The sequence below is a fragment of the Carassius gibelio genome, chromosome B1, assembly GCF_023724105.1.
Source record: "Carassius gibelio isolate Cgi1373 ecotype wild population from Czech Republic chromosome B1, carGib1.2-hapl.c, whole genome shotgun sequence".
Taxonomy (NCBI): domain Eukaryota; kingdom Metazoa; phylum Chordata; class Actinopteri; order Cypriniformes; family Cyprinidae; genus Carassius; species Carassius gibelio.
In genome coordinates this window covers 30,746,858-30,769,145 of record NC_068396.1, presented here as the reverse complement: position 1 = coordinate 30,769,145, position 22,288 = coordinate 30,746,858, and the positions used below count along the sequence as shown (strand labels likewise).

Sequence of the window (22,288 nt, the reverse complement as noted above, 5' to 3'; positions counted from 1 at the left end):
TTCTTTTTAAAATGAATATTTCGAGACACGCCTCCTTAGAAAAGCTCACAGCTGGGAAATAGAAACTTAAGATTTTTGGAAGGGAATAATAAACGGTATGCAGTGCACACTAAACCTGCTTGTCCTCCAGAGCAAAGACAGGAAACTGAAACTTACTGCTTAACAACTGCATTTCAGCCATACTCTCTACTTGCAAATTATGCAAAAACTGAAAATACAAAAAGACAGGCATGACAGGCTGTTTTCGTTTGATCATTTCCTTTTCAAACCAGCTTTTATTACACCATCATCTGCACCATGACGACAGTCTAGAGCAATTCTGTGCTGCAACACAATGATCAGAGGCCAAGAGAGGGACAACACCAACAGGACAAACAAAAAAAAACGATGCCAACCAGCGTTAGTGAGGAAAACTGTCAGGAATGACAGTCAAAGGAAAGAAATCAATGAAAAAAAGAAGTTCTACAGTTGTACAAAGACTGCAAACAAAGAAAATAGAATCTGTAGTTATTACAAACAGCAGTAAAACTGTGAATTCAGACTGAAACCACAGTTTTAACAGAACTGGATGATGGGATAGATGTACACAAATATAACATTTCTATTAGTCTGAATCCCTTGAAGGACAATGAGCAAAATGTTTTGTCTTTGACATGAAGAAAGAACAACTGCGCTTTGTATAAAAAAAAATACAAATAATTGTGCTGAACCCTCAAACTACATCAAAATTACCATCATGATTATAACTCTAACTGTCAGTGTCAGCAGAAGAAGAATTGGTATTAATAGTATGAATATTTTACTTCATTATTTGATATATATACACAAGTATCCGCAATGTTTTTGCGTTGCTGTAACCTTGCTTTATTTTCCCACGCATATCTTTAAGTACACTTGAAAATAAAATGCAATTTTTCTCCTTTGTTTCACTGGAATATTCAACAAACCCCAAATACATCACTCATGATCACACACATAGGTTTGAGACTCCCTTGACCTCACATGTTCATCTGAACACACACACACACATACACACACACACACACACACACACACACACACACACACACACACTCGAGCGCCTCAGTTTGTGGACACCGTCCCTCTTTTCACCCCTTTCCACGAGAGCAGGAGAGGCCCATAATGCATCTGTGCCCAGGATGAAGGCGAAACCTTCACATCACAGCGACTTGTCAGTTTGAAACACTGAACCTAAACTCGAGCAGTGCAGCTAACATCGAGTCCTTTACATGGCTCTCCTGCTTATAACAGCACAATCTGCTGTTCTGGAGGCTAGAAACAAACACGCTTTGGACAACTGGTTAGTCATTTTAAGAGATTTTAGCGGGTGTTAGTAAGAAGATCAGAATGGATCGAGAGGACTGTACAGTTGTGATGGGAGCCAAAAGAACAGTTCAAGCTAAAATGAAAATGATGCCATTGTTTACTCACCCTCGGGTCATTCAAACCCACATTGTTTATTTGTATTTTTTTTATTTATAAAGAGACAAAATGACTTAAAGGCACCATGAAAGTAATGCATACAAATTGTGCGTTGTATTTCAAGTAATGTGAAAAGTCTGGAATTTACATTGTTATTCACTGAAAATATTTTCTTCTGTTAAAGCTCCGACATTCATTTGGGAGGAAATTGTGTGGTTTGATGGTCATCGACTCCAAAATGCTATTGATTATTGCATTTTATAATTATCATGCCAATTTGAACAGATAAAGAAAACTAGGAGACTTGTAATATAGCTTCACAAATGACTTAGCCTACGTTCATGATAAATAATGTTTTTTTGAACAACAGGTTATAGTCTGTCAAGGTCCAAAAAGGACCCAAAAAAAAAAAAAAAAAAGACTGAAAAGCACAATGAAATTGATGCATGTGACTTGTGAGTTACATTTCAAGTAATATGATTGCTTATTGACAGAAAAGACTGATTTATTCACGGACAATCTTCCAAATCTGCCGAAGCTCTGAAATCGTAAAAAAAAATTGTATGCACTGTATAGTAGATTCAGAAAGAATATAACATCTCAAATCTCTACTTTCATTATACTTTTTGATGGTGTTTTTCTTCTGTAGAACAGTTTATAGGCTGTCAAACTCCAAAAGGGACCAAACTAACGCCTTAAAACCACCATAAAAGTGATGTATATGACTTGTTTGTTATATATGAAGTAATGCATTGACTTAGTGTGAATGAAAAGAGTGCAATTTACTGATAATCTTCTAATACGTGAGAGCTCTGATATTAAATTTGATTAGAGTTTTAAAAAATGGTGCAGTTTGACTATTTTGTCGCAACTGGCGTTCAAACAATTTGAGAAATCCTCACAGAAAGCTATTGTATAAATTGAGTAGGAACATAGCTCCTCAAATCGCACTTTAATGGTACTTTTATCATACTTTTTAGTGCTTGACATGTTGGGCACAAACATATTTGTTTTGCAAAAGAAATAAGGTGGTGAGTAAACAATGACAGAGCTTTCATATTTACGCAAACCATTCCTTTAAAAACCACAAACCAAGGCAAGCTCTTAAACTTCATCTTTCACACAAACATGCTCAATGAAAAGAAAGAGCACTACAGCGCTTCTCTGAACTCATTCACACACACACACACACACACACACACACAAACAAGCCTTCATATCCCCCAGATGTTTAAGGATATGACGTCCACAGCTTGAGGAAGATTTGTGGAGCGGGAAAGGATATGTTTTCCTAACGCTAGCGTTTACTGAATGGTGAACCCTATTCTCTAATAATCCCGTGAACACGAGGAGAACAGAGAGACACACAGTAAATGGTGGTGTCCAATTCGGTGTCCCTTACTGTCCACTGAGTGGAGCACGGCTGGCGAAAGAGAGGACACGCATCTCGATATACTACGATACGGGAAAAGAGAAGGGGCAGCTGACTGAGCTTTCATTTGTTTGTTATCTTCCGGGAATCTGGAAAGTGAAGACATCTTGGGGCATGTGTGTGACTGGGATCAGAAGATATCCGGGCAGGAGTCCCAGTTGCCTTGCTCCTTAGCCTCCCAGTATCCTCCTCTGTAGATGTGCGTGGGCTCTCCTGTCATCGGGTCGACCTGCCGCTCGAACCACATGGGCTTGTAATTGTCCTGGTGACCACCTGATCGAACAAAGCGGACACGTACATACAAAAGCAAACAAACATTCACTTAATTAGAGGACAGAACATATATGAGGATGCTAGTAACTCAATAGAGCCCTTTTCTACAAAGCTATTAGAAACCATTTCAAATACAGCCTGGAGCTTACAAAACAAATGCTGACTAAACTATTAAATCTATACTTCTTAAACAATCAGCTACAGCCTCTGATTTAACATGTCTCGCTTTCTATATTCACACAACAGGCTGATAAACAGCAGCTAAGAGAGGCACATGGACAACTTGGGAAGAAGAATAAAGCAAATAAAGGAAAAAATATTGGTAAAGTTTAGAGGTGGGCGGCATGAGCAGCATTTTATATCACAGTCCCAAGATACAACTTTATATTTCAGTAAAGGAGTATAAATTATAGTGCAGTTATTTTTGCTGGAAAATGAGCCACATAAAATACAATATCTAGGTAGTATATATTAAATATTAATAACAATTTTCTTTTACAGTGTCCTTGTTACACATTGTGTACTTACTATAGTAATAACAATAAATTATTCATGATTACATGCAACTAACATGAAACCAAAGCTCATCCTAACTCTAACCATATAGTAAATACATGCAGTTAATTAATATAACTCGCTACCTAAATGTATAATTGCACTGTAACAAGGACTTTGGTAAAATAAAGTAAAACTTAATATGATGTGAATAATTACATAAGAACATAACATTACTGTCTAACTCAAATATATATTTAAAAAAAAAATTTCATACATATATTTTTTTCTTTTAATATTTAATTTTATTAGCCAAAGTACATTTATTTTTAAATATTAAATTAGATTTTATTAAAGCACAGGTGTGCAAAATCAGGTGTGCAAAAATCTTACACGTTCACACTCAATGTGAGTAGCAAGTCAATTTAATTGTTCAACAACAGTTTTCTGCTTTATCATACCGCCTAGCTCTATCAGATGTGAGTAATGGAGGGGCTGGAAGGGTTTTGGGTGGATGTTACTTGCTTTTGACTGGAGCTCCATAAGGACCCTCCACTAGAGCGACATAGAGCAGATAACGAGACAGTGAGGGTCTCATCCAACAGCTCACAAATGCACAAAGTTAAAGTGGAAGCGCATGTTAATGTGTAGTTTTCTGTGATAACCAATGCATACGCTGTATGTTTGCAATAGTTAAGAAAGTCATATTATAACTACATAAACATGAATTGTGGATCTTGTGCTTATAAGCAAAAAAGTATAATGCTGTATAATGTATAATATGACCCAATTAAGCTGTAAAAATGTAGCTCTAACAACTGTTTCCACTCAATTACAATGACATAATTACACTTCATTACGAACACTGGTTTTGTATGTGTCTCTGTGTGATGTGAGCGAGTGTGTGGTACTTGCTTGAGTATGCAGGTGGGTGTGAGCCGTGCAGTGTTTCAGCTGCAGAAGCACACAGATGAAGATGGAGGGATGCGGGCAAAGAGAAGAGGAGTGAGAGAGAGGTTAGCATGCATGGGAGGAGTGAACTGAAGAAATTAAAGTCTACACTGACTGTAGTCTCTGTAATTGATATTGTATATACTCCTAGTTTATGCCTTCACACTGCCCACTAGTGGAAGAAAAATACACACACTGACATCTAATTAAACATGTATGACAAAAGAATACATTTAAATAAAAACCAAGACTAATAATTGTCTGGTTTCTATTGAATGACAGTCATGACAGTTCAAGAGTTTTTTCACTCCTGAATCTCCTAAAAAAAAAAATGTGATCTAGGATAGAGTTCCCACAGACTCTAGTACGGTTTATAATTGTTGTATTTCTTGACTCTAGCAATTATGTTAATATTGATGATGTGAATGCAGCAAAACAATCAGAAAAGAAAAACTTCAGGGGTGAGATCGAACTCAGGACTAAGCAACCAAATCAAGTATGAAAACGACTAAACTACACTATACAGCTATAGTCTGTGCTGATTCTGCTACTTGCTTGATAGTGAAAGATCAGAAGAAGTTTCATCGGTGTCAGCTGACGGAGGGACAGACAGATGGAAAGTGAAGATGATTAGATGATAAATGTGAGAGACAGACTGATTAGGAGAGAGGGATGGGATGGTACTTGCTTTTGTAAGTGGTCTCAGAGGGCTCACTGGCAATCTCGACTTCTTCGGCTGATCAGAGTTGAGAGACGAGCAGCCAAAAATTTAAAAGGGGGGTGCAAATTAAGGCAAAAACAAAAAAAGAAAGAATACAATGAGTGAATGGCATAATGGAGGCAGGGAAAGTGATCCTGGATATTAAAGAGACAGTTCACCCCAAAATAAAAATCCTGTCATGATTTACTCACACTTATGTCGTTCTAAACCTCACTATGACTCTTTTTTGCATATGAGGATCATAGACACCAAAGTTTTACAAAACAGGTGTGTTACTACTTTTATGGTACTTGGTTGTCATTTTGGAGCCAAGTTTTTAGGAATCATCTAAAACTAATAAAACATGTAAATTAATTGAAATAAAATAAATGTTAACTAAAATTAAAGAAAACAAAACATAAAACTTAAAATGTAAAAAAAAAAAAAAAAAAAAAAATCACTATTAACAAAAATATACAAAACTGAAACTTTAAAATAAAAAAAGCAACTTAAACAGACTTACTACTCTGAAAATACAGTAATAATAATAAAATATTAAATAAAAGAAAAATACCTTTATGATATATTAGGTAAATAAATATAACACTGCTTAAAGATTTCAAGTTTAAGTCCCTTTCACTGATTTTGTGGAAAAGCTAGACGCAAGAAAATTCTTAGATTTGGAAGAAAATGACAAAGATTTAAATTTTTAGGTGAACTATTCCTTTAATGTCATGCAAAAAAGCACTATTACATACGTCTGCATGCATGCGTGTGTAAGATGGGAGAAAACGCAGAAGACGACAATTAAAAATAGGAAAGAAAAGGTAGTAGAACAGGAGTACTTGCTTTTTAGTGGGGAGTCAGATATGGAGTCCTCAATGAGAGCTTGAGTGAAAGACAGAGACAGGGGAGTGAACGAGAGACGCCGAGAAGGCGGAGGAAACGAGGAGACGAGCTGAATGACAAATAAAAGGACACTTTACCCTTGTCCGCTGGCTCCTTAACTTCTTCTGCAGGGCTGCCGTTGTGGTTGGCCTCTCTCTCCCTCTCTCGGCGGACGGTGCGCTGCTTCTCCTCCAGTCTTTGTTTCTCAGCGTTGGCTTCTTCCCAGCGGCCCTGCTCCATCAGACGCTGATCCGGCCGCCTCCGGCTGTCCGTGGGAGCTACACCCTCCTCCGGCTCATTCAATGTCAACGCCAGGGTCGAGAAGTAGTACATGTTTTCAGCACCTTCCCTACAAAGTACAGAGAGAGAAAGGACAGGAAATTATGGAGAGATTGAGAAATTCCAGTCGAATTCTCACTTGAGCACCAAAACACGATGTGCCAGAGAACATTCCCTAAACACTAAGCCACAGCTCCAACTACTCATGAATAATCGTGTCATGCACTCTAATTAATATTCTTTAATTAAAGGTCTATTCCAGGATCAGTACAAGTTAAACTGACAGGATTTGTGGCATACTGTTGAAAACCAAACCTTGTTTTCTTGAAAAAGTCAAAAGATTACAATGAGACACAACTGAAATGTGTGGGACCAATTTTTGGAGGATTTTAAAGCAGAAATGAGAAGCCTATAATTTTAGAATGCACTGTTTCACCAGAAATATGAGCATACAATAATAACAATAAAAATAAATATAACTTGCAATAACACTACAGTAAAAAAGCAGTATTATAATAATACTACTACTAATAATAAATTAATTAGAAAGAACATCAAACATTTCACTACTGATGTCTTAATTTCTTTGCTTTCAAAACAGCACAAAATAAAAAGGGGAGCTCAAAACAGATTTATTAATTAGTCTTATATATATTAAATATAACTGAAAATGTTTTGTGGCTGTATGACTGAACATTTACAGAGTGGCTCATTCACCTCTTTTGCTACTGCTACTGTTCTTTTTGGCTTTTTTAAAGAAATCGAGGCTCAAATGCTGTCGACTGAGCTTGAACTTGGGAAATATTGTACTGAGCTTGAACTTGGGAAATATTGTACGTGTCAGGGAATTTCTTACGGCAGCGGTGTCTTCCTCCACAGCTCTTTGGCTTTGAGCGTCTGATAGACGGTTTTCTGTCGCCCGTCGGTGCCGTTCTCTCCCCCTCTGCTGCTCTGCATCACACGAGAGCATTCCATCTTCTCGTCCCACGTCCCAGACAGAACATAGTGTGCTTTCCCGTCCTTATCCGTCACCACCCCCGTGACCTACAGAGAGAGGCATTGCACAAGAAGGAAGCGAAAGCGGACAAAAAATACAGAATGGGCAAAAAGAACATCAAAAGATGCAAAGGGTGACGAATAAAAGGGGAAAAAACTGACACGTCTGCATTCTGGGAGACAGAAGTCAGTGAAACGGCTGCTGACTCACCTTTCTGGCCACGTCTCGGGAGAAGTAGCTGTACGGGGCGAACTTGAGATGACAGCGGTCCCCTGTTCTGTGGTTCACAACATCTATTTCTCCTGACTGAATTCAGAGAGAGACACACCAATATCACTTATGAATAAAATGATCCACTACAGATATTTAAGTAATTTAAGGGCTGCATTTGTATAATGCAAATGTGATTTGCAAAACCAGAAAAAAATTAATGCACAAGAAAACTGGGTGACAATCATGTTATTTACATAATATAATTTAAATTACATAAGCAAGTGACATGTACTATTGTCCACTAACAAGTCCATCAGTTCATTTTATACCCAGACACACTGATGCTGATTATATGAAAATGTGTGTAAATAAGTAGCGTGTATTCTGACCTGATCTATCCAGAGTTTCCCGACAATGATATTGTGCACTGTGGTTGTGACTTTCTTCCAGGTGTAGTGATTGTTACTCTTCTCAAAGATACAATGAATTGAACCTGGAGCAAACAAACAAGCAGTTCAAAAAGAACTTGAAAGCTCTTGCTTAAAAACATGAATGTAAGCATATGACATTGTAATATCCATTTTTTTATATGAATATACTAATACATTAAAGCAGGGATTCCAACCTTTTTACTTTTTTTTTTGGTCAGCCGAACCCCTTTGATTTTGAATATTTAATTTAAATGCCCCGCAGAGATTTGAATTTAATACTTAAAAAATGTAAAGATGCATTTACAGTTCTCTGATGTTGGTTAATAGTTACATGACATAAATAAAACATTTCTATTTATTATCTAATTATTTCTTTTAGTGTTTTAAATTGAAAGTTTTAAAAAATAATGTATACATTTTAATTTAATTTTTTTTTTATTATTAGCTTATCATCGAATCACTAAACCTAGTTTGGGCAGCTATTTAAATGGGCATATCAAAAAAGTATTTGGATATTTAAGTCACAATTAAAAATGTGAATAATAAAAAAAAAAAAATAAATGTTTTTGCATTAAATAAAATATCACATGGCTTATCTGTTTTAAATACAGCACTGGCACACTCTAAAGGCAAAACATTTAGTTTCATTTTCAGTTATGTTTTTTTTTTTTTTTTTTAATTACAATTTTTAAACAGCTGTTACTGTTGAAACTGCTACTGTTAAAAATAAAGATCAACCATATTGTGACACTCTGTGTTTGTGAAATGTTAGTTGAACATGTTCATAGCTAGTGAAAGCATCCAAAAACTGTTGTTTCTACTGGGCTTTTTTGCATTACACTTCTTGTTTTAAATGCTGTTTTTCAGAAAAGGAACTAATGAGACCAACTCTTCCCTGAATGAAAAAGCTGCATGTTATTTTACAAACTTGAACATCGTGATAAGGCTCAAAATAGGATGAATAGTTACCCAGGGGCATGATGGAGAGATATTTTCCCCTGAACTTGCTGGCCAGGGCGATCTCCTGTCTCAGGGTCCAGCCTCGCTCGGAGATCGCGTGATGTGCCGCAGCCGGAGGATGATGACTTACCTGATGACAGAGATGGGAAGAAGAACGGATTAATATCATACACAACTCATCTATCTCAAGATAAACAAAGGCTCACCTGCTCACAGAGGGACCTGTAGCCGCTCTCCTGCCCCCGGTCTAGCTCGAATGTCTCGCCCAGCAGAGGGTTGAAGGGTTTGCCCGTGCGGTGAACTGTGGTGGAGTAAGAGGACACGGTGAAAGCTGCTACGTAGCACATCTGCTCAAGGGAGCTTTGGCACTTGGCGCCCCGGTCCAGCAGCTCGTAGTACTCCAGATCCTCGGAGAGACGCTGCAGCATAGACAGGGGCTCGTTGAAGTTCACCTGTGAAAAGAAAGGATGTGTTGAAAACAAATGAATCTGAGCTGGTTGGGATTCTTGTAAAGATACGGATAGGCCTACAGGCATAGGGATTTTGGAGAGCTCTTTTCCGATACAGTTCTTCATGATGCTCCATAGATTGAGAGAGTAATTTGGTTTATCTGGGATTCGGCTCCGCCTCTTTTTCACAGGCACTACTTCCCGGGACTGTGGAGATTCGGGATTGGACCCCAGAGACTGCTCATCTAGCTGTGAAAGATTTAAAAAAAGGTGTTTAAACATGAACTTCATTCATCAATATGTTTATATATATATATTTAAATGGTGTTCAAAAATTTTTTATGTTGTTGAAAATCATCTCTTATGCTCATCAAAGCTACATTTATTTGATCCAAAAATAAAGTGAAAACAGCAATATTGTGAAATATCATCTATTTTAATATATAGTAAAATGTAATTAATTTTCTGCATCATTACTCCAGTCTTCAGAGTCACATGATCATTCAGAAATCATTCTAATATGCTGATTTGCTGCTCAAGAAATATTAAAAAAATCATGTTTTTGAACTGTAGTAATATTTCATAACATTACTATTTTTACTGTATTATTGGTCAAATAATTGAGCTTTGGTGAGCTTAAAGGGGGGTGAAATGCTCGTTTTCACTCAATATCCTGTTAATCTTGAGTACCTATAGAGTAGTACTGCATCCTTCATAACTCCAAAAAGTCTTTAGTTTTATTATATTCATAAGAGAAAGATAGTCTGTACCGATTTTTCCCGGGAAAAACACGAGCGGCTGGAGGCGTGGCGTGTGGGCGGAGCTAAAGAATCACGAGCGCCAGTAGGCTTTTGCGTTGAGAGCATGTGGAAGATGTGACATTATCGTGAGGGAAAAAACATAATTCAAAACAAACCATGGCTTACAGTCAGATTCAGCCGTTTATTTATGATCCAGAATCAGATCCAGAGGCTGAAACTGAACGAGAGCAGCAGCAGCAACGACTCGCTCCGAGCGGGGCTCGAACCCGGGTCTCCGGCATGGGAGGCGGACGCACTAACAAGGAGGCAGAGATATTTGAAGCAGTTTTACTCACCGCCTGCGGTTCCAACACATCGTGACCCTTTTTCGTTGGGACTGCATCATCCTTAAGAAATAAACTATGTGCAAATCCGTCGTCAAACTGGGCCTTGTTTGTAAAACAAGCATCTTCGAAATGCAGGGGAACAAACACAAACACTTGCACAACTCCGTTGATGCTCTGTAAAAATAAACTCCATCCACTGGTCCCTTAACGCTGTTTCTCTTTTGGTAATATGTGCAGGGTTGTCTTGCCCTGGCAACCAAAAACACACTCCTTTTGTGACATTTCGCGACGCTCTCGCTCTGATCAGTGAACTGTCTGTGCTGCTCAGCCTCGCTATACCGGAGCGTGCGCTCTTCCGGCAGAAGTGCCTCAGGACCCATATAAGGAAATTCCGCTCCATCTAACGTCACACAGAGCCATACTCGAAAAAAACTTTCCGAAACTTGTGACAAACCGGAAGGAGTATTTTTGGAACAGAAATACTCCTTCAAACGTACAAATTAATTTTTGAAACTTTGTCCATGTTTAGCATGGGAATCCAACTCTTTAACAGTGTAAAAAACTCAGTATGCATGAAATAGCATTTCACCCCCCCCCCCCCCCCTTTAAGAGACTTCTTTCAAAATCATTATTAAAGTAATTATTCTGCCAGTGTACATAAACGCCTTACCGACGTCGTCCCGTCGTCCATTCCCAGCTCACTACTGATTCCACTGACATTGCTGCCGGATCTCCTGAGAGAAATAGAAAGAGCGTATGAGAGAGCCAGAGAGTGAGAGAGATAAGGAACGGGAAGGGAAGAAAGAGGATACACACACTTAGGTCCAGTAACACTCATATCAGAAGAGAGTTAAGGGACAGAGAGGTAAAAGTTAAACGACAGGAGCGAGGCAGTGAATACAGACCTGTGATATTTGGGGTCTGCTGGTACAGTGATAAACTCTTGAACGTCCTCGCATGCATCAAAGAATTCATTCTCCTCGTCCTCGTCACTGACGTCCCCTTTTACTGGAACTGGGCCTACAGGACAGAGAAAGAAGAAGTATGCTTTATATACAGGAAATCAGTATTCAAATGTATGACTAAACAGATTTTTTTTTTAAACCGAAATTAGTTAGAACGATCAAAATTTACAAGGAATTGGATGCCAATTTGAAAAATAAAGAATACTTTGAATATTCCAAAGGTCTCACTGCAACTTTTAAATTAGCCGGTATGTTTATGAAAGAATAAAAAAGTATTTTAAATCAGTTCAAACTTGTACAATTCAAACGGATTAAAAAATCTGATTTAATGACAAATTGCATTACCAATTTTCTTTTTTTTTTATTTAGTTATTTAAATTGTAAAACACACTACTGTATCAAATTGATACTTTTTGAAAAAAATTATACTTCTATTAAGCAAGCAAGCATAGAGCAAAAGTGCCATTAAGACATGTATAATGTTACAGAATTCTTAAAAAAGTCTATCAAAAAAAGTGCCAACCAAAATATGAAGCAGCATAATAATAATTAATAATAATTGTTTCTTAAGCAAGCAAATTTATATATTAGAATGATTCCCAATTCTGATTTCTGAGTAATAATGCCAAAATATTCAGATTTGCATCACAGGAAGAAGTTCAGAAGAAACATTCAACCATTCTAAATGGTTGTGTGCATTTAGATACTTACTGATGTTTATTACCATATAGTGCTATATTTGTATAACAAAATTGAAAAGATTAAATCTTATTATTAATTGCCTATATTTAGTGAAAATTGTGTGCTGTGTTAAAAACTGATTTGTAAAACAACTGACAGATTCATTGAAAAAGATTAGCTTAGAAAAGTCATTAATTGGGGAGTTCAAAACCACTACTTGTCTTTTTTTTCATTGTTGTGTGCAACTACCACAGACATCCCAACCTGCAAAAAGTCATTTCAGGGAGGCATCCCGAAAGAAGGAAGGAAATACATCTCAGCTGTAGTCACCTTCTCAGTGAGACTTTGCCTATCTGAATGGGAGAACTTCCCTGCGCTTAGCCTCCCTAACATGTTGTGGTCCCTAAAAGATATAGGCCTAGCATAAAATATTATTTCTATAAACTATAGGCCTATGTAATTATTCGTCAATTATGTTTAAATATTTAGATTACTTTTACTATTTATATAATCTGCTTATACAATTTATGTAAACTGCTTTTATTTATTTTCCATTGCAACTTTAAACAGGTCTAAAGAGTTTGTTGTTTTCATGTAGCCTTGGCAACTAGCCTGAATAATATGCAGATGAAATGAAACTTGCCAACTCACCTCAACATGCCTTTTGCAATCATTTAACCTCCCATGGGCAATGCTTGAGCAAGACTGTCATTATGTTTTACATCTATAAGAACACTTTCGTGTAGTCTGCCGTAAAATGTGTCTTGTACTTTTTTTTATTTTATTTTTTTTGTGGCACTTTCCGTCTGCCATGGTGCTCCTGTTTCTAGATAGACATAACTGATTAATTTTGTTCGGGAGAAGAGATAAAAGCCCGCCCACACTGACAATTGATTGGTTGATTTGCAGAAACAGGCCAATCAGGATGCTCTCTGTCTGACATGCGCTTCGCACACACGCACATTAGCACACACACGCAAGGTCTCTCGCTCCCTCTCCCTCTCTGCCGTGCTCGCGCTACACGGTTTGAAACACAGTATCTGTTTCGCATGCGTGGTTTTGCTCGCTCGGTCTAGATTCCAGGAGATTTTAACTAATTTGCGGGTCTCAGGGAGCCGCTTTCAATATGCGGGAGACTCCCGGAACTTCCGGGAGACTTGGGATGTCTGCTACCATGCATTAGAAATCTGTGTTTATATATTAGTCTCTATATAATTTTGCAGCACCCAGTCTTTCTGCGTCAGCCGTGCTTCACCTTTGCTGTCTATGGCAGGGTTGCTCTGGGATGAAGGCAGTACGGTGGCTCCTCTGAAGGCTCTCTCCAGATGGTTGTGTTGTTTGGCGAGCTGCTCCAGTGTCTCCTCCAGTCGCACTCTCTGCTCTCTCTCGGCCTGCAGGGCTTTCTGCCAGCGCTTACTGTGAGCCTGGGCCAACGCCAGGAAGTCCCGGCAGGCCTGGGGATCAGATTATTAAAGAATCGTTAACAATACGTTTAACTGTGGTTTCTGTGTGCTGTAAACAAACAACCACTAGTGAATAAGGCAGTGAGTTGCTTTTTCCCTAAAGCAGATGATTTGCTCGGAGGTCTTACGTTGATCATGGCGTTGGAGGTGATGCGGAAGAGAGTGGCTCGCTCTGTCACCTGCCGAATCTTTTCACTCGTCTCTCCTCCCAGCCGAACTCCCTCCAGCTCAGACAAGGACCTGAAAGAAAGCATAAGAAACTACTTCAGAATCTGAGGGCAAAACCTAAGGTTTGACATCCCATGGTACCTAGGATTTACACAAGCTTCAGTCTGGATCCAGCCCTTACAAAGACCTGAGATGACCGAACACCTGAGAAGAGATGATGCAAACCCCTCAGAGGACCTCAGATGATGCCAACCCTGAAACAACATAAACTACCACATTTTGCTACAGGTTTGATTGCAACATATAATCATTGCTGTTAATAAGGTTCATTTTCTCATTTCTGCCGTATGTACATCAATTCGACATAGTCACCACTGACAAGCTAGTACAGAATAGATTGTAGAAACTTAACTTCCTGTAAAGCTGCTTTGCAACAATTGGTATGGTGAAAAGCACTATACAAATAAACTTTAATTGAATTTAATTTAGACACATAGTTTTTCTTGACTATAACCGTTTTCCACTTTTAAGAATAACAGTAAAGTCTTAAAGGGTTAATCAGATGCTACATGCAAATTTACGAGTAGTTTGAACTGAAATGTGTGTTGGCAGTGTGTGTACACAACCACCCTAGAATGATAAAAATCCAAACCAGTGTTTTTTTTTTTTTTTTTTTATCTCTCGTTAAATCATTTCCCCTTCCTCAAATCGAGCCGATTTCAGATGCAGCCAGGCCCCTCCCACGATAGTTTGATTGACAGTGGCATTTCAGCACAGACTGGACTGGTGTTTTACCGGAGACCCCTGATTGACTGTCATCAAGAGTGTCATAAGCGATTGAGGTGTTCTATTGTTGGATGTAATAATGAACAAAGCAGTCATCATTTACTCCCGACATCTGAGCCGCTGAAGACGCAGTGGATTACCTTTGTTTTTTAAGGGAATGCGCCCCAATCTACATAAATGCATCTATGTTCGCACAAATCATTTGTGATCCAGCTTCACCTCCAGAAGAATGGAGTATATGTTTTTTTAATGAATCTTTGCAAATTGTCTTTCCTAATAATGTGCTAATTAGCAAGTTTCACAATGAATGCGGCTAAAGTAAACAGTCCCTCTGAGAGCAGCTCGGAAGAGAGGGGCGGAGTCAGCAGAGCTCATTAGTATTTAAAGGAAAATGCTACAAAACGGCTTGCTTTGAAAATAGCTGTTTTTGACAGGGAAAAAAGGGTGTTTTACACTACCATTGAGAAATTTTAACCAAACTGTTAGACTTTTTATTAAGACCCTAAAGAATCATATCAACGCGTTATACTAAGTTTATATACTTAATCATCGGCCGATATATATTGTGCACCTCTACAATAGATTTAGTCAAGTGTGTCCAGTCTGTTGCAGAAAGGTGGACTGACCGCTGAAGTGCAGAGCCGTGTTTGGCGATGAGGTCGTTGCAGGTGCTGAGATCCTCCACCTTGCTGCCCAGCGTTCGAAGGGTGGACTGCACCTCTGAGTTGCGTGAGCCTGAGCCCTGACCTCCTCCAGGAGAAGTGGAGTCATCCCCGGAGTCATCTGCAGGAAAAAAGAGGAACGAAAACCGTGAAACAGAAACCACAAAGTGTTTGTGCTTTTCTTAAATGTGGTTTTGCTTTCCAACTGACCCGACTCAGCCTGCATGCGGAAAGCTTTGGCTTTGGCCAGCTCCAGTGCTGTGATCCACCGCTGCCGCTCCACCTCCGAGCTGGCCTTCAGGTGATATGTCTGCGTGCCGCCATTAGAGATGACGAAATTGCATGAGTCTTCCACCGCGATATTGGCTGTGGCCAGGTTTATGGTCCCCCGACATGTGTGACCCATCTCCGCCTGGGTCCTGCAAGAGCAAAGGGAACTGAGATAAGATGACGTATTTAAGATAAAACACTTTACTTAGTCATAGTTATATCCTCTTTTAGATTTAAACAGTGCTTATCATCGCTAAACGGGTGGACAGAACAGGATGTGATGCGTTTCAGATTTCATAATGTTAGTCACAGTCCGCTTCTGTGAAGCTAGAGCAGCATTCATGAGGCTCTCATTAAACTCTGACAGCTGTTTTTCGGCATCTGATGCAATATTCATGAATTAGCACTGAAAGACAAGCATTCGAGAAATGCCTTCGGGTAGAGTTTCTTTCACTCTTGAGCATTTATGTGACAGAAGATACGACGTGTTACTGCTGCTATCATAGTATCTGGTATCAGATTAGAAAAGAGCCTCATGTTTACGATCTTAACAGATACACAGAAAAATACTTACCTCAATGAATATTTCTGAGCCATGAATCAAACCAACCATCTCCAAGATCCATCATTAAAATGACAAACAACGTGTACAAAATATAAAGCTACAGGCTGCATGACTCCGATTGCAAATACATATTGTTAACTAAAATTAAATCAATTAAAAATAATTTGAATTTAATCTGAAGCACTAAATTTATTCAAACTAAAATGAAAATAAATTAAAGCTTTACAAAACTAATTAATAATGTCTAAAACACAATGAAATTACTCAAACTAAGGGGTGGGTACCCTTCACATCTTTCTTTGGTACTCTGCTCTCTGTGTAAAAAAAAAAACTGTATTCTGGTTGGGGGGGGTGGGGGGTGGGGGTTTGGGTTGTCCAAACCTCTTAACCCTTCAACTCTGCGGACCAGGTACCGGGTCTAAAAATAGCATGCAAAATGTTCGTGTTTCATTTGCAAAGCCTTCCTTATATGGTATCAGCACCATACATGGGTTCATTTGAAAGCTTAGAGTGTTTTCTTTACAAAGAATAACATTAATTGGGGTTTTATGATACATAAAGTAGTCAAATTAAGCTAAGAAATATATCCCCCCACAAATTTCCGTCTAACGATTGCGAATAATTTTTCATAAGAATGTGTATTTAAAATATTTTTCACAAAACAGTCAAGTCATATATCACCAGAAAGCTCTCATTCTCAGGAATCTGACGATGTAGATCATTTTATTGTGTGACAATCACAGATCGAATGATCTTCAACAGAATCACGATGTAAAATTTCTCACCTCATTGCAAATTATTATTTATCCATCTTATATGGTTCCCATCTGCATGTATGTAAAGGAACATTTCATATTTTTGTAGGAAGAAATTGTATACAAAAAGAGTATTATTCCTTCCTTCAGTTGGAATGGAATAACTTTTGCATAGATTAGGATAGAAAGAAATTTCCTTTTTCCTCTATTGGCTGACATGTGCTGGAAACACATAAAATAGGTCTGAAGATGCTAGGCCCTTCATTGCCTGAGCTATACTATTTCAAACTTCAGTATATACAAATAAAATAGCGCCTTGTTTTTTTCCCCTATTAATTATAACACAGACAGCATATATTGTAATTTTTATCAATTTCAACAGTGTTTTATGTCATTTCAAAGGGTTTCCTTTAAAATGATACCAAATTTCGGTGTTCACACCATTGCAGGAAAGAATTGGAAGTTTCTAAATTAAGTAGGAAAATGGAAAACGGAAATCCCCAAAATAGCATTTGAGCTTAACAGGTTAATTTTAACATTTTGCTATACACACTAAACAAAATAGTTCTAATGTCACACATAATATACTCAAGATTTGCTGGTTTTTATACGATTCTTTGAATATTTTGTACTGTGGGTTTGGTGAGGTGTACTAAAAACAAAACATTTTCACTGTCTTCCAAACTGACCCACAACCTAATCGGTTCGTAGGCTACATAAAGAAATTAATTCATTCCTCACACGAGTCAAGTTTTGAGTGTTATACTGACTACTCAACTTAACTCAAGAACTGAATTCATACACTACTACTACTTGCCTGATTCCTGATGGTTTTAGAGGACAGTTACTCCTAGTCTTGCCATGTCGTTTCAAAGAATAGTACAATGGCTAGCGCAACATGCCTAGGACAACTCACAGTTATTATTGCAATACAAACCCGACGTGTCACATTCATCTCAATAAGACAGCAGTCCAAAACTTGAATCATGTACTCGAGAGTACCAACGTTATTCAGTCGGTGGCCTTAAAAGTACCAAGTTCATTACCAAACCCAACTAAGACTAGATACTGAAAACTGAATAATAAAAGCTAATTCAAAGTATTTATAAATACTATAATAGTAAAAAATAACGCTGTTGTATTTTATAAAACGGAGCAGTTAAACTGTCAGAAGTTCATATATAAACAGTTTTCATCTCCAGCTGTAATTTGCCAACACTGATGAATCACCAGTTCCAGGATTTGTTTTTATACTCCGCGGGAAAAAATGAGGCAAGAGCAGTTTGGATGGGCTATGACATGACACAAGAGCGATGCCAGGCGATTTCACAGAGGCACAAGAGTCCTGAGCCTGTAACCCATGAAACTGTGAAATCTCTTACTCGCCTTCTACATTTCCTGATGAATCTTTCACACACATGATGAGAAACCACTGAGGTCTGCCTGCAGGAGCAGAGGAAGTGCAGAAATCAAGCCCTCAGGCGAGCGTGTGATCCTCCTGAACAGAGGTGACCTGTTAAGACAGTCACGTGACCCAAACTCGCTCAGCCAATCATGTGGAGGTGGACAAGACAATGTGCACTTGTGTCTTTCATTTACACCGTATTGCTACGGTGAGGTCTGCCACACCCTGTTATACTGAGATCTCAGGTTCAACTTAAATTCAGCATTTAAAAGTTGCATATGTAACATACTGTACGACGAACATTTAATGAAGTATTTTTTAAAGCAAGTTATTTATAGCACACTGAGTCCAAAATATTAGTCCGAAATTTTCGCATTTTGAAAAATAAATACGACAATCATGTTTACACACTGCCTCTGAAACTTTGATCCGTTACAAAAAAAAATTCAGATCAGGTTAAATTTTCTGTTTTCGCATTCATATCATGCATTTTGATCAGAAAGGATGTTAAATACGGAAAAACGCATACGAAAATTTCGGACTGCGAAGACCTTTCAGTACTTTAAAATTGAATGCAAAGCCAAATTTGATCAGAATTTCTGGTTTAAATTGGGATACACAACCATCCAAAAGTTTTTTATAAAAGCCTCTAATTCTCACCAAGGATGCATTTATTTGATCAGAAATACAGTAATATTGAAAAATATTATTGCAATTTAAAACAAGTATTTTCTATTTGAATTCATTTCAAAATGTAATTTATTCCTGCGATGCAAGGCTAATTTTCAGCATTATTACACCAGTCTTCAGAAATCACTCTAATATGCAGATTTGCTGCTCAAGAAACATTTCGGATTATGATCACTGTTGAAAACAGTTGTGCAGCTTCTTGTTTTTGTGAAAACTGATTCCGTTTTTCAGGGTCCTCTGATTAATTGAAAGTTCAGAAGAACAGCATTATAAACAATGTCACTTTTGATCATTTAGCATCCTTGCTAAATAAAAGTATTCATTCCTTTCATAGTCTTACTGCCCCCAAACACTGGTGGTGTATGCATTTACATTAGATTATCAAATAATAATCAACTGTATAAGCAAAAAAAAAAAAAACATTTGTGACTTATTTTGGAAATAGGATGTTTCGATTCCACAAACATTATTTTTTGGTCATGTTCATCCCGAACTGAATGATGCACTACAGATCTTTTTTTATTTGCTTTGGTGCGGCACCAACACAGTATTTATTTAATGATGATTACATTTCATTTTCGTATTCAAGAAACAATTACAACATAAAAAGCAGTCAAAAACAAAGCACACAGTTTCACTAGCCAACTGCTGAGGCGTTGGACCTTGTTATTTTATCGTCTATTTGAACATCAGATGACAAGGGTGGATTTTAAACAATGTGTTATCCTCTCATCTCAAACTGTTGAGCAAACAGTGAGGATCACACGAGCAAACAGACACACATGCGTGCGCTCTCTCACGCAGTATTAATAATTGACAGAGCCCAAGGAGATGAATGTGGCTTCACCACCAGATCAACTCCCACTCAAATCGAATTACGTAAAATGGCATCATCTTACAGACTGACGAACACCAGATGTTGAGTTTTTTTGCCCGTTTACATACCTCCATCCTAGGGTTATCATCATTAACTAAAACTATTAAAACAGTTTTGTATATGAATATGAATATTAGATTAAAACTTTAACTTATTTCAGTTAGTGTTCAAATCAACATTTAATTTTAAGTTGATGCACTGAAATTACTAAATGAAAATGAAATAAAAACTGAAATAAAATTAAACCTAAATAGTGGTATTTAATAATAAGTACAAAAAAAAGTACATTACAAAAATGACAACAACAAAAAAAATTCTAGTAATATTTATATATATTTTTGAGCCATAATGACAAAAGAACATTAAAAATGTAAAAAAAAAAAAATTACATTTTATTTTATTTGTAAAAATAAAGCTAGTATAAAAATGAATTAAAAACTACTATAATAGTATTGCATTAATGGCCCATCCAGTCCAATGGATTAAAGTAAGTCGTCTGATGAGACATCATCAATAAAGCACAAACCAAATCAAGACATTTTATATGCATAAGTAAAAGCAAAAGAGATGCTTGTCTTATTCAAGAATATCAAGTTATTTCAACATCTAAAGCTTAGCAAATTTTCAGATATTGCTGAAAGGCCAAAGAACACTTTGTTCAGACTCACAAAACGTTCATTAGGCCAAAAGACGTTCCCATCAACTTTTAAGAGACCTGTTGTCTGACAGAAACAATTCCTGACAACTCGTTTTTTTTTCTCCCTGGAGGTCGATAAACAACAAAAACACAGCACAAACTCACCTGTAGTATGACAGCAAGCCATTGCTCAGGACGAACCAGCGCCTTTGGTATCCCTTTATGTAATTAGTCCATTTGAAGAGCCAGCCTTTATAGGTGTCCCCAGGGGCCGGGGTGGGCACTTTGGGCTCCGACATCAGGACGGCCCGTGGCTTCACAGTGTCTGACGGGGGTCTGGGGGTGAACACAAAGGGTTAAACAGTTAGTTGACACCTTTACCTGGGCGATTCACACCTGTAAGGGCAAGACTCATAAGCCAAGGCACCTGAAATGTTTACATAAACACACAAGTTGTGTTGTTCCCCACCTAGACAGCATTTTGTGGGTTGTGTGTTGTTGGTTGACAGCACACTAGGTTTTGAAACACATCCCAAATCCTCCACATAAAGACTGAAACGTGTTACACTCAGTTCATATCACGTCCATGGGCTCGTTTCGCCTACGTGTCACTCTCTGAACACACTTCATGACATTTACAGACGCGAATAAAAACAAAACTCTTTAAACAGCAGCGTTTACGACCGCGATAAATGAAAACAAAGATATCTCCGGCTATCTTAAACTTTGTTTAGATTGATTAGGCCTGTATGTACGACTCATTCACACTCAACTACGAATCCAAACGACATTTAAATGACAAAGTAGACAATATAAATACTCTTAATGTTAGAATAAAAATCCTGTTCGCTAATAAATATGTGCATAAACGTAAAATGACTTTGACGGCTAATTCAGCTAACGGCTAATGAAACTGACACGGACGCGGAAAGTCAATAACATTATTATTTCTGTAAATACAACACTTACGTGATGAGAAATCAACTGTGGGCCTCTCAAATACGCGTTTATCCTCTAAAGGTCCTTTAATAATGTCAGCGAGCGGGGGATGTGTGTCAAACTGAAGCTAACTCACGTAGCCTGCGCTAACCTTCAAGCTAGAATGACAGAAATCCCGTCAATTCGTGCATAACATCAGATGAAACCTCGGGGGAATAACGCAAAGCAACATGACAAGACATGGAAATCTGAAATCCCCAGTGCTGAAAGGGTTTAAAGTGTGTTGTGGGTGCTGGCAAGCTCTTACCTGATCTCTCAATGATCCCCTCTGAAGAAGGAAGTCAGTGACAGCAGATCACAGGAGCGAGTTACTCCACAAAACTCGCTTAAAAGTCACATTATTACCTCTTTCCCCCATCACACATTACAGAAACCGTCCTGATTCTGAGCAGTGCATGTGCCTGCATGATTAGACTTACTCGCTAAAGAGATTTCAGCCGAAATGGGGTTTGTTTTTGAGTGTAAATGCTAAATATGGTAATAAAAATATATATCAATAAAGCTGCACGAGTTACAGTGATTTTACAAGAAGTTGATTCATAGTAAAATCACTGTCATGCATGACTTCGAGTGGTTTATTGCTTTCATAAAACGGTGGCAACAGTAACAGGCTTACAATAATCATCTACATGTATTATTCATAATAACTGGGATAAACGGTTCCTTCCAAGTAATTTAATTCATTATCTAACTGTAGGCTAATTGTACAGTTACACTGCCACATGGCATCATTTCTTATTAAATCTCGGTTAAACCTCTTTAAATAA

At 37.9% G+C, this 22,288-nt stretch overlaps 2 protein-coding genes across 5 annotated transcripts in view; both read right to left on the bottom strand.

Annotated features, from left to right (window-relative positions):
* The window catches only part of LOC127949182 (uncharacterized), a 44,788-nt gene that overhangs the window by 16,690 nt on the left and 5,810 nt on the right, over positions 1–22,288 (bottom strand). The window lies entirely within an intron of this gene.
* LOC127949178 (oxysterol-binding protein 1) lies at positions 1,796–21,017 on the bottom strand. 3 transcript variants are annotated; one of them, XM_052546169.1, is made up of 19 exons: positions 20,992–21,017; positions 20,688–20,858; positions 15,534–15,742; positions 15,288–15,444; positions 13,836–13,947; positions 13,500–13,698; positions 11,504–11,618; positions 11,269–11,332; positions 9,593–9,760; positions 9,269–9,514; positions 9,072–9,192; positions 8,061–8,164; positions 7,669–7,764; positions 7,318–7,505; positions 6,281–6,531; positions 6,144–6,182; positions 5,283–5,330; positions 4,559–4,597; positions 1,796–3,148 (listed from the first exon to the last, which is right to left on the bottom strand). In XM_052546169.1, exons 1-19 carry the CDS (start codon positions 21,000–21,002, stop codon positions 3,006–3,008), a joined length of 2,481 nt encoding a protein of 826 aa, XP_052402129.1. In that variant the 5' UTR covers positions 21,003–21,017; the 3' UTR covers positions 1,796–3,005. The 3 variants fall into 3 exon arrangements, with proteins under 3 accessions (XP_052402129.1, XP_052402130.1, XP_052402131.1); XM_052546170.1 differs by lacking the exon at positions 6,144–6,182; XM_052546171.1 differs by lacking the exon at positions 6,144–6,182 and having other exon boundaries at positions 11,269–11,329.